The sequence below is a fragment of the Chionomys nivalis genome, chromosome 2 (assembly GCF_950005125.1).
Source record: "Chionomys nivalis chromosome 2, mChiNiv1.1, whole genome shotgun sequence".
NCBI lineage: Eukaryota > Metazoa > Chordata > Mammalia > Rodentia > Cricetidae > Chionomys > Chionomys nivalis.
In genome coordinates this window covers 108,445,356-108,457,841 of record NC_080087.1, presented here as the reverse complement: position 1 = coordinate 108,457,841, position 12,486 = coordinate 108,445,356, and the positions used below count along the sequence as shown (strand labels likewise).

General features: G+C 45.1%; 1 protein-coding gene across 1 annotated transcript in view; it reads left to right on the top strand.

Moving 5' to 3' along the window:
- The window catches only part of Trpm8 (transient receptor potential cation channel subfamily M member 8), a 74,490-nt gene that overhangs the window by 25,671 nt on the left and 36,333 nt on the right, over positions 1-12,486 (top strand). The window contains exons 9-15 of the mRNA XM_057761792.1: positions 449-551; positions 1,897-2,015; positions 4,859-5,149; positions 6,749-6,844; positions 8,651-8,780; positions 9,175-9,320; positions 12,337-12,449. Of these exons, the coding sequence (XP_057617775.1) occupies positions 449-551; positions 1,897-2,015; positions 4,859-5,149; positions 6,749-6,844; positions 8,651-8,780; positions 9,175-9,320; positions 12,337-12,449 (998 nt within the window). The remainder of the gene's footprint in view (positions 1-448; positions 552-1,896; positions 2,016-4,858; positions 5,150-6,748; positions 6,845-8,650; positions 8,781-9,174; positions 9,321-12,336; positions 12,450-12,486) is intronic.

Here is a 12,486-nt window from a genome sequence, read left to right as displayed (position 1 = left end):
GTAAGCTATTGCTATCTCTATCACCAAGTCCTACCACTTCGTGTTTGTCATTAAACTATTCCTTCCTCCTCTTTCAGACTTTATGACCAACCACACTTAGGTTTCCACAGTCTTCTGTTGTCTGTTCTGCATTCATTTACTTACCAGACAATTGGTATCTTTAGTGTGTCAGGCTTTGTTTCATTCACACATACACACGTATATGCACATGTACACACACATACACACACAGAGAGATTTCAGAGTAGTAGAAGGGAGGTCTGTTGGGAAGAAAGAAGGGTTTAGAGAGCGGGGGAGGGAATAAGAGAGGGTATAGGGGGTAAGGATCAAAGTATATTGTATATACATGAATGTATGGAGTTGTGAAAGAACAGATACATTTAAAAGGTTCATGTTCCTCATGCTCAAGACCAGTGGGTTGACAATATTCTTCCTGACCTATTACCAGCTCAAAGAAATTCTTGAGTGTCCCCACCTACTCACAGTTATCAAGATGGAAGAGGCCGGAGACGAGGTGGTGAGCAACGCCATTTCCTATGCGCTGTACAAAGGTGAGTGGAGTCAGTTCCTTGGGAGTACAGCCTTGAAGGATAACATGACTGCTCTCTAAGGTGAATTTCACAGAAGAAGAAATTTTATGTCGTTAAAAGGCTGATCAAATGTAACCAAGGTCATCTGCAAACACTGTTTCTAGCAGTGGTTTAAAGGACTTTGGGAGTCTCAGACCCTTTTAAATATGTCGTAAAGACTTTGTATCTCCAGGGGTGTGTGCATACATGCTTCACATGTACACATGCTCTGTGCCACACACACACAGACACACACACACACACACACACCTCAGAGGCTCACATATCTCCTGAAGCTAATGACTGACCACCAGGAAAAACAATTCTTTTTGGTCTTCGCTGTCTTAGAATTCCATCAAAGTGAGCTGGGCATGATGGTGCATGTCTTGAATCCCAGCCTCCAGAAGGCAGAGGCAGGTGGATTTCTGTGAGTTTGAGGCCAGCCTGGTCTACATAAGACTATAAGTCTGTCTTCCAGGAAAGCCAGAGCTACATAGTGAGACCCTGTCTCGAAAAAGAATTCCACCTAAGTGTAATTTCCTGTAGTAAATAGCAAAGCCTTGCCTTCTGGACTGAAATACCTAACCAATAAATGTAAAGTATACAGAGAAGATAGATAGATAGATGATAGATAGATAGATAGATAGATAGATAGATAGATAGAGAAAGATAGAAGATAGATAGATGAGAGATAGAAGATAGTAGATAGATGATAGATACAAAGGATAGATAGATAGATAGATAGATAGATAGATAGATAGATAGATAGATAGATAGGTGAGAAGAAAAAATGGGGAGAGAAGGGAAAAGAAAGAGATTGAGTTGGAAATTGGGCCTCTAAGACCTTCCTCCCTTTGAACCAATTCCTCAAACTAAGCCATGACTCTTAAAGGTTCCATAGCTTCTTGGAACAGTGCCAGTAGCTAGAGACCAAGTGTTCAAGTCCAGGAGCCTAGGGGGAACATTTTACACTTAAATCATAACAAATACATTGTTGCAATATGGTTCATTATTTTGTAGATTTATATATAGGATAAATCAGATACAACTTCAGAATATAATACTTATGGAGCCTCAATCTATAGAAATATAAATATATTCTACTTATACTATATTCATAGGTAACAGAAAGATATTATGATCTGGGTTGATCACTATAGGCTTCTGGGCATGTGCAATAGAGATAAGAATGGGTGACAATAGAGCGAGATTACAGTTTCCTCTGATTCCAAGAGACCGGTTTTGACAAGTGGCTCTGATATTTGGAGGATATTAGTGGCCTGGCTTCCTTATGTGTGGCTATGGTTTTCTCCCTGCCCACTTTTAGCCTTCAGCACTAATGAGCAAGATAAGGACAATTGGAACGGGCAACTGAAGCTTCTACTGGAGTGGAACCAATTGGACCTTGCCAGTGATGAGATCTTCACCAACGACCGCCGATGGGAGGTAACAAAGCCTCTGGGAATATTCCTGGATTAGCATGGACATTGGTCTCAACAGTAGATGGTCTGTGTCCAACAAGGTCATCAATCTAGAATCTTGTTAATGATTGTTTTGTTCTAGCAAATCAGTGGTGGCCAGCCTCCCTTTCCTTGATTGTAGGATGGGATGATGATGTTGACTTAGCTTTCTTGCAAACAGATAATCTAACCAAAGACTCTAATGTAAGCCATTCTAAATGTATAATCCTGTTGCCAGGTGACGAGAGAAGATCATCTGGTTTAGAGCTATGGGTCTGCTGTCAGGAGTGGATGAGTGGAGGTATGGGGACTAGAGACGTGGGATTATTGATCTAGCTTGACTAAAAAGATCAAGACAGCAACTTTCTTTTGCTCCCTCCACACCCAGCCAAATTCAGATAACAGATTTGTCAGGGGTGGGAGGTAGGAGGGAAAGGTGGAATAGCTTTGCTGAGGACATCCACTGGTGTCTTAGAGTGAGGCACCAGGAACTCCCTGCGTCAAATAAGTACCTCCAATATAGAAGTTGCATGTGTAGTTAAAACCTATAATTTTCCAGCAGGTCACATTTCTATATTTTCATGTTTTGCGACCCCATTTATGGGATACCACTTACATGAATCTAAAGTTCAATCAGCCTTGGAGGCTCAGTTCAGAAGCAACAGTTAAACCATCAGACAGAGATTTACAAGGGTGCATCTTTGTGTTCAACTCTTCTCAATTAGTTGAAGTCATTATGGGCAGTGAGGTTGTATTTGACTGTACATGTGTATGGATGGATTTGAAGGCTGGCATAACTCAGCTGCCATCTCCAGCAGCCAGCTTCAGAAAGCGCTCTCACACAAACCACTGTATCGTCAAAGACCAAGATCTGATTTACATTAACATATGATCAATTTTAATGAGATTAGTGAAAGTAGTAATGGCTCATGAATTTTTGAGTTATTCATCCCTTTAGCAAACATTGTCTTGTGTTTGGTCTTTGCACCATAATGAACCCCATTACACATCACAAGGCTTTCGTTAATGGAGGGCAAGTAGAGCTGCGAGTGCATTAATTAATTGGTTCATAAATAAATCCCTCTGTGTACATTGTCCTATTTTAATAAGGTCAGGTGGTAAATAAACAAACTCAGACACATAATAGCATTATACATTTAATTTTATTAACTCAGCTGAAGGTGGTTAGGATGAAGGACACAGTGGGTAAGGGTTTGAGTGCTGGAGTGGCTGTCTGTGTGTCCTTGGGCAAGGTTCTCAACTATACACTGAGTCAGTTCCCTTTCACAGTGCCGTGCTGAAGCCAACCCATGCTGGCTCATACTGGCTTGCAGAAACTAGCTGCTAAATTTTTCAGAGATTTTGGTGGAGTTACTTGTTGGATATAGTCATGGGAAATCACATCGTGTAAGTTTACATAATAACTGAGGTTCTCAGTGTGGTCCTCGGACAAGTGACAGCGTTAGAGGTGTGAGTTGCTTGGTAGTGTCTAACTCAAGCTTGCTGAGCTAGAAACGAGGTTGACTATGGCAGTCTGCTGTAGCGAGTCGCCATGTTTGAGAACCTTTGCACCAAGCTGTTCCGTGTGGGACCGATGGAAAGGCACACACACACACACACACATACACACACACTTATAATGCTTTGAGTACAGCGGAGAAGATGCTATGCTCCTCAGGTGTTAAACCCAGAGAGATCTAAAGAGTGGAGGAATCCAAGGAACCCTTAACAATTTTCCCGAAGCAAAATGTGAGTCTATGAAAACAGCCTCAGACAGACACAAAACCACCAATGCTGCCATTAAAATGAGGGCCAGCCAAGGAACTGAGGGAGTTAAGTAGGCTGTCATTAGGGTGGAATCATGGAGTCAGTGGGCACCAGGGGGCCTAGGTTCCTGAGAATAGATGCCATAGGCTTCTGCTGGAGGTTTTCATGTTGTCAGACTTTGTACCTTCCTCTTTTAATGCTAGAAATACGATCTTAAAGACCCTTTGAATCTGTGAGTATTGGCAATGAAACTAACTCATAATAAATACCATGGCAGTTGTATGATGCACCGAAGAGCTGACGCAGTGCACACCTCCTGGACTGTGGCTGAAGTGAGCACTGATCTTTCTTTAGACTCTTAGGAAGGCTAGGCATCACGGCTCCTGCCTGTCATCTCAGCACTGGGAAGGCAGATACTGGAGAATTGCTATGAATCCAAAGCCAGCATGGATTATGTAGTGAGTTCAGGCCAGCTTGGGATACCACGCTAAGATGCTGTCTAAAAATAAATAAGAAAAAAAAAAAGGATTCCTGGAAAAGCTCTGTAGGATAACTTTTACCAGGGACTAGGAAAATATTGATCCAGGGTCCAGGGACTCACTGCTGTGTCACAGTCCAGACCATTGCTAGACAGTATGTGGCTTGATGGGTTCTGTTTTGACAATTGTCACTGTAGAGAAGGTCAGAGTTCACCTAGGGGGGCATCAGATCCCACTGTGTGTACTGTAGCACTGGCAGTTGATTCGCTGTCAGCGTCTACTATAGACGCCCACCGTTGGCTTCTGCTCCCTGATGCTTTTCATGCCGCGTGCCTGCGTCAGCTCCTGGCCCGTGTCGCGCTTCAGTGGGCATGCTATCTCCACCTAAGAAAGAGCCCAGGTCACATTCGAAGGCTCCACCTTGGTGTTCTCCCTCCTAGAGGCTGAAAAATGAATTTTATTGTCAAAGTAGGATGGAGAGAGAAGCTGGAGGTCCTAGGACTCTGTGGCTGAAATACAGGAACACCTTGTGTTTCCTTTATCGATCTCACAGTACATGCTCTCTCCTCTTCTTTCTCTTCAGTCGGCTGACCTGCAGGAAGTCATGTTCACGGCGCTCATAAAGGACAGGCCCAAGTTTGTCCGCCTCTTCCTGGAGAACGGCCTGAACCTGCAGAAGTTTCTCACCAACGACGTCCTCACGGAGCTCTTCTCCGCCCACTTCAGCACCCTAGTGTACCGGAACCTGCAGATCGCCAAGAACTCCTACAACGACGCGCTCCTCACCTTCGTCTGGAAGCTGGTGGCAAACTTCCGTAGAAGCTTCTGGAAGGAAGACAGAAGCAGTCGGGAGGACTTGGATGTGGAACTCCATGTACGTAATGGTAAAAACAGTGGAGCTGTCTGGATTCAGTTCTCTGCTTCCACATTTTTGTTTCCCAGAATTCCCTTCTCTGCCTCCATCTTTCCCGTTCTTTTCCCGATTGCCGTAAAGCAGCTAGAAGGGTGGCATACAATTTCCCTACCATCTTTCCTAAAGAATAAAGTCACTGGTAAGTGTTCTATCGTCTGGCTCTAGTCCCTGGCTCTGTTTAGATCCATCATTTCTAGATCACAGGGCTTGTGTGACACACTTTCCGAGACTATTTGATGGGGAACAGGGACAAACAGATGGCTTTCCGTTCGTGGTTCAGCTCCCCGCTGCCCAAGTGAAAGAATAAAGGGCTGGCAGTAGGTCTGTGGATAAATGGAGTCGTGGATATTTTCGCTAGGGCAGATGTGAATGCCGCAGGGTTCCTCTCTGCATATGGGCAAGTCCAGTTCCATCAACATCATCATCAGTCATCGCCAGCGTTTGCTCTGATCAGTTTTACAGGGCTAGCGAATGCCCCGACTGCCCCTCAGACGATTCAGGAGCATAGTGCCGTGAGGCTCTGTCAACACAGCCTTGGCCGCCTGCTTGGCCATGTGTCTTCTATTGGCCTCTCTTTTTCCTGACTTCATTTCCTCACTTTCTAAATGAAAAACTTTGCTCAAATTCTTTAAATTCTTTTTTTTTTTTTTTTTTTTTTTGTTTTTTCGAGACAGGGTTTCTCTGTGGTTTTGGAGCCTGTCCTGGAACTAGCTCTTGTAGACCAGGCTGGTCTCGAACTCACAGAGATCCGCCTGCCTCTGCCTCCCTTTATCTCAGGATTGCTTCTGGGGAAACCTAAACTAGATAGTTACCACTTGAGCTCTGAGATTTGTGTCATTAGCATTTGTAGCTGAGATTTTTAAGTGTGTGTGTGTGTGTAAATGAGCTCACTGTGTGGTTGAATTGAAAGTGTATATCTTCTGTTTGACATTATTTATGTTAAAATTTTGAAACACAGTACATACCTGGGGTTCACATGTACAGTGTAGAGTTTAGTCAAATCAAGAGGAGAGCTGAGGAGGGGACACACACACTTTCCATCTGAAAATATTCTTTGAAGATACAGAATCTTAAATATGAGCTAGACTTCCAATCTTTGAATGACAGCCCCAAGAAATGAGCACGTTTTACTTGGTGACGATTGGATACAAGGCACAGGAGAGTTGGATTCCATCTGACCACTTTTCTTCCCCCTCTGTCTGAGAAACTGATCTGTGGAATGGAGAGGAATCGTTTTTCTCCACGGTGCATCAGAAGTCATTTAGTCTCTGAAATGCTTTCGGCTCTCCTCCCCTGCTTTTACCTTCCCATACAGTTGTACTTTGTCTTTGATGCTGGATGAAAGATTTTGTGTCAAATCACACCACCTGCTGAGCGACAGTGAGCAATGAGAACCACACCACTGTGCTGCTAAAACAGACTCAGCCCCGAGCCCCAGAGGTCTCCCAGCAGAGGGCCGGTTTCTCATGCTTTCCGACCACCCCATCTCATTGTTAAAACAAGTGTACCGAAAGTGGGTTACATTTGCATGTAGTGACCCCATGTTCTCACCCCTCTCAGGATGCATCTCTCACCACCCGGCACCCCCTGCAAGCTCTTTTCATCTGGGCCATCCTCCAGAACAAGAAGGAACTCTCCAAGGTCATTTGGGAGCAGGTAAATGTCCAGGCCCACACTGAATTGATGCCAAATGCATGCTGTGTCCTAGGAGTCTGATCTAATCTACACTCATGCCTAGTTTAAAATTTAGAGCATCTGGTGCCCAGGACCAGGCCTGTGCCTCTGTTACGTCCTTGGAGGTGTGCTTAGGATGGGTGGTCCCCGGAAAGGAGTTAGGTAGGGTCCCCCAGTCCACTCCTGCTCCCCAGGTTCCTCTGCATGATTTTTTTTCCCCAAGTATAAGAAGCTCTGAAATTTAACTTAAGAAATTAATTTCTGGTCCCCAATTCAATACATACTATTGCCGTTGCCCTTGGTTACTTCCCAGAGGTTGAAGCTACTACATACCTACTGCTGAAGAAACTGCACACTTTGGACATAGGGCCTGGAAGACTTGAGGTGGATGTGATGTGGAAACCTACTTCTATAGGTCTAGCTTCCATAGTATCTGAAGGTGCTAGACAAGCGGCCAAGGGAGGGGAGCAATCAACAGCCCTCCCCAGCTGTGATGCCCTTGAAACACAACCACGGGCAGAATGGCAAGATATCCCTCAAGGTGCAATGGTGGCGCTAAGAACCGACATCTGTCTAATTGGACAGAAGGCCTTTTTAACAGGAGGTCAAACTCTGCCTGACGCCATAAACATAGCCAGCTGCCTAGGGCTAAGTCATGAGTCTCAGAGGAGAGCCTCACACCTCGGTTTTCCTAAGCCAGTATTATTTCTAACTGCGTTGTAAGTCCTTACCCTCAGACCCACAGAGAAGTGCGCCCTCATCAAAGAAACCTTTCTTTCCAAATCTTACTTTGTTTTTGCTAAGTCATTTATCTGCAAATTTATTCACAATATTAAGACAAAAAATTAAACAAATCACATGGTCAATAGTTAAAACTCAGGTCTAGTCTGTTATTATAGAATAGAGAATTATTGAATCCTCAGTGATGTAACAAAAAATGTCTAATGCTTTTTAACAATACAGGCTTGTAGGAATTAGAATTGTATTGCAATGATTTGGGAATTTTAGAATGTTATCAACTATGGTAAGAGACAACAACCTCAGCCAAATTAAGATGGCATATTTCAAACTTTAATTAAGTTAAATATTCAGTTCACTTCTGAACTACATATACAATTTAAAAGGTTCCTTATATACATTAAATTAAAATTTATTTACTGAATAGAAAAGAAATTAATTTCTTAGCCCTTACCTCACATGCACAAGGCCTTAGGTTTGATCCCCAGAACTAAGTAATAATAAGATTAAAATAAAAACAATGATTTCTCGCTTAATTACATTATGAACCGGAGGTAGGACCTATAAACATTCTGCTTGAAGTATTTATTGACACTTTTCTCTGTGGTTTGGTACGTCACGATTTCTATAAATATGGACACCTGTGCTTCCATATGCACTTCCGTCCTTGACTGCTGAATTCAGACACAGCCTTCAGTTACATGGCGCAGGTCTTCAGTGTTCTTATTTTCCCTCCCTGTATCCTGGCTGTTATAGTATGTTAACGTTGAGATAAGGGTCAGTCAGGCTTCCTGCCATCAGAGGCTGAATGTCCCCCAATACTTATCCAGGTATTTTCTTTTTAGATGCTGATTCTCCCTACAAGACCACTGATAGTTTACTGAGGTCCAAGTCTGTTCCAAGCTCATCTCAGACTTGACTTGGAATCACAATGAGTAGTTGACTTTGCCATCTCCTGCTTGTCTATACTTTTCAAAAGTTAATGTCAAAGCTTCAAGAGACTATGAATTAACCAACATTTCCCCATCCTTGCCACCCCCACCCCCAAAGACCAAAGGCTGTACTCTGGCAGCCTTGGGAGCCAGCAAGCTTCTGAAGACCCTGGCTAAAGTCAAGAATGACATCAACGCTGCTGGGGAATCAGAGGAACTGGCCAATGAATATGAAACCCGAGCTGTGGGTGAGTGTCTGCCAAGATGTCTCACCCAGAAGGCTTGGGAGGGAAATGGAAGTGGGGAGGGGCTGCTTTAGGTAAGGAGGGATAGAGGATCCTGAGGCCTTCCCTGAGAGCAAGGCCCTTCTGCCTGCGTCCAGACAGAACCCATCAGAGAGGGCCCTCCCTAGGTGGTGGAAGTAGCTCAGCTCCATAAGCATATAACAACACCCTCTACATACAGAGCCCTGCCACTATGCTATGTCATCCATGTAGCAAGGGTGACATTTGGTTAGCTTTTTCTATGCCTTCTGCATGCCTGGGTCCTCATGCCCCATCTGTTCAGGGTTTGATGGGGGCTAGGCAGGCCAGGTTCCATGTCTACCACCTGAGCCCAGCCCTCTTCTCTGTGACGATGCAGAGCTATTCACCGAGTGCTACAGCAACGATGAAGACCTGGCAGAGCAGCTGCTGGTCTACTCCTGTGAAGCCTGGGGCGGGAGCAACTGCCTGGAGCTGGCGGTGGAGGCCACAGATCAGCATTTCATCGCTCAGCCTGGGGTCCAGGTAAGCGAAGGCTGGGACCTGAAAACTGCCCAGGAACACGTCTGACAGCACATGCTACCGGTAGCATTAAGGACATGGTATTAGGAGTCCACCTTCCTCATCCCGTGTAAAAACCGTTGAGGGGTTCCCTGAGTGACAATGTGACAGAAGCGGAGACATATGCTTTTGTGGAAAGTCTCACCTCAAGAGATGGCACAGGAGTGCACTGGTCAACTCTCCACAGCTGTAGCGAAATGCCTGGCGTGATTACCTTAAAAAGAGCAGAGGTTGCCGGGCGGTGGTGGCGCACGCCTTTAATCCCAGCACTCGGGAGGCAGAGACAAGCGGATCTCTGTGAGTTCGAGACCAGCCTGGTCTACAAGAGCTAGTTCCAGGACAGGCTCCAAAACCACAGAGAAACCCTGTCTCAAAAAAAAAAAAAAAAAAAAAAAAAAGGAGCAGAGGTTTAGTTGGGTTCACAGGGTTTGGAGGTTTTAGTTCGTGCTTGGCTGTGCCCATTGCTTCTGAATACATGATGAGATAGGGCATTCTGGCCAGAGCTGTGGTAGAGGTAGACACTTACCTCATGGCAGCTAGGAAGCAAAGAGGTGAGCGGCAGAGGAGGAACCAAAGTCTCTTTGAGGGGGTAACCCCCAGTAGCCTAAGACATCCTCCTAAGTCCCATCTTCTTAAAGATTGAACCACCTTCCCAAGTGTCACACTGGAAACGATGCCTTTAGGGATGGACCTTGGGAAAATATCTAAGCCCCAAATCACAGTGTGGTGCCTAGCTTTAATCGTCAACTTAACATACTGTAGAATCATCTAGAAAGAGTCTCAGGGAGGCATTGTCTAGATAGGTTGGTCAGTGGGTGTATGTGTGTGTGGGGGGGCAGGGTTGCCTTGATTGCCTTAGTTGATGTGGGAAGACCCTGCCCACTATGGATGGTAGTATTCTCTAGCTTTGGATCCTGGACCTTAGATGAATAAAGAAATCTAGGAGAATATTAACTTCACATTAATTTCTCTCTGCTTTTGATTGTCGATGTGATTGTGCCTCAAGGTCCTCAAAATGATGGACTGTAATGTGGGATTGTGCACTAAAATAAACCCTGTCCTCCCAAAGGTGCTTTTTCTCAGGTTTTTTTTTTGTTGTTGTTGTTTGTTTTATTTTTATTTTTTTAACCATGGCAACAGAAATGAAACAAAGACACATGGCAAGGAGGAAGAATTCTTTGGGCTTCCGCAAAGCAAATAGTACAGCATTGTAATGATGAGCTCTCTCTGGGTCCTCCTGCCTGGGTCTCAGTCCACTAAAGCAGATGTGAGATGATGGATCCCAGTTTCTATCTGTGAAATGGGCACAGTCATGCATATTAGGTATTTCTCTGTGACAGACATATTTGGGCTCACAGTTCCACCTAGTGCAGCAGAGATCATGGTGCTGATGCACCATGGATTAAAGGACAGACAGAGGGACTAGAAACTGGCTTAGGGGTAACTCTACAAGGCCCGCCCTCCATGGCCCATCCTGCCGGCCAGACCCGAGAGCCTGTTGGGGATTTCTTATCCAACCAGCAGCAGTTGCGGTTGTCGGAGAGTTGCTATGGTGATGCCATGAAATTCTGTATGAAAGGGAAGGTTGGCCGTGTCAATTGCTGCCACTGTGGTCATCACGGTCATCACGAGTGATGGAGGGATCATGAGATGGGCGGGGCTGGTCCTGAGACAAGTTAAGCAGGCAGCAGCTTAACTGCACCCACAGTTGCCCTGGAACACTGTAGGTCTGGTCAGGCAGGCATAGGAGGGAGAACCATGCCTGTAACGTGTTTCCTCTGCACCATGCTTGTGGAGGTGGGTGTAATTCATTTTATTTTGAGGATTCAGGGCTCAGAGAGGTCCTGGAATATTTCCCATGCTTGCTAGGAAGTAGTGGCACTGGGATTTAATCCTCTGTGAATTGCCTCCAACTTCAGACTTTGCATTACCAGTAAAGAGACAGAAGAGGCTTTCAGTGAAGTGGTTTGCTCTGGAGGTGACTTGGAGGTGATTAGCAGGCGGTGAGCTGGGGGAGGAAGAAGCAGACATGATGTGCTCAGAAGGAAGGTTGCCCTTGGAGCTCTTGGGAGCCTCTGGGTCCCCTGTAGAATCCGCTGCAAGTTTCAGGGTGTTTATGACTGCAATGTGCTGCTTGCTTGGTGCTCTTTCTGGGGTTTAGCTTGGCTCCTCCTCAGCCAAGCACATATCTGTGGAGTAACCCCAAGAGGACATGGCAGGAGCACAAGAGAGGCCTTTGTCCTCTACCCAGTAGAAGAGCAGACGCAGGACTATGGCCACAGCACACCATCCCAACACTTTTAGTGGCAATGAGTGGGCCCTAGTTTTCCTTCGCTCCGCCCTCTATATGCTAGGCCCTGCCTGGTTGGCTTGTTTTGTTTTTCCAGCTGTGGGCTTTTTTGATATGGGTCCCTTATCCCCCCACCTATCTTTTGGTAGTAATATGGGTTTCCAGTTTCCACCATCATGGAAGCCCTTCCTGCCCCACATTCAGGGGCTGGCACAGTGATCAGGGGAACGTGTCTCCATGCATACCACCTCAACTCTATCAGTCTCTCCTTTCCCAGCTTCCTTTTTAGCTTCAGAATAAAAGCATCCATCTGCCTCCAGCCAGGAATCTCTGGGGACTCTACAGATTGCGTTGGCCCTGTCTTTGAACTTAGCAGTCACTGAAGACTCATACTTGTTTAAGCTTACACAAATAAGAGTCATAGTAGTTAAAAATTCATAAGCTTAGTGAGTTTCACTCATGTAACACTCTCTTTTAAAGCCCATAGAATTGAATTTAGAAAAAAGACTTGAAAATCAAACAGAATTTTAAGTTGCTTCTTCACGCCTTAGGATCCAGATAACATTTAAAAATTAAAGATGTTAATATAGGGGTAAATATTTCTGGAATATGCAGGGATGGGGACTGTGTCCTGTCCTTCCTGTACTTAAATCAACAAGGACTGTGTTCTCTGTCTCTGTTTCCCTCTAGAATTTTCTTTCTAAGCAATGGTATGGAGAGATTTCCCGAGACACGAAGAACTGGAAGATCATCCTGTGCCTGTTTGTCATCCCCCTGGTGGGCTGTGGCCTTGTATCATTCAGGTGTGGACTGAGACATCTAATCGTGTGTGTGAGCATC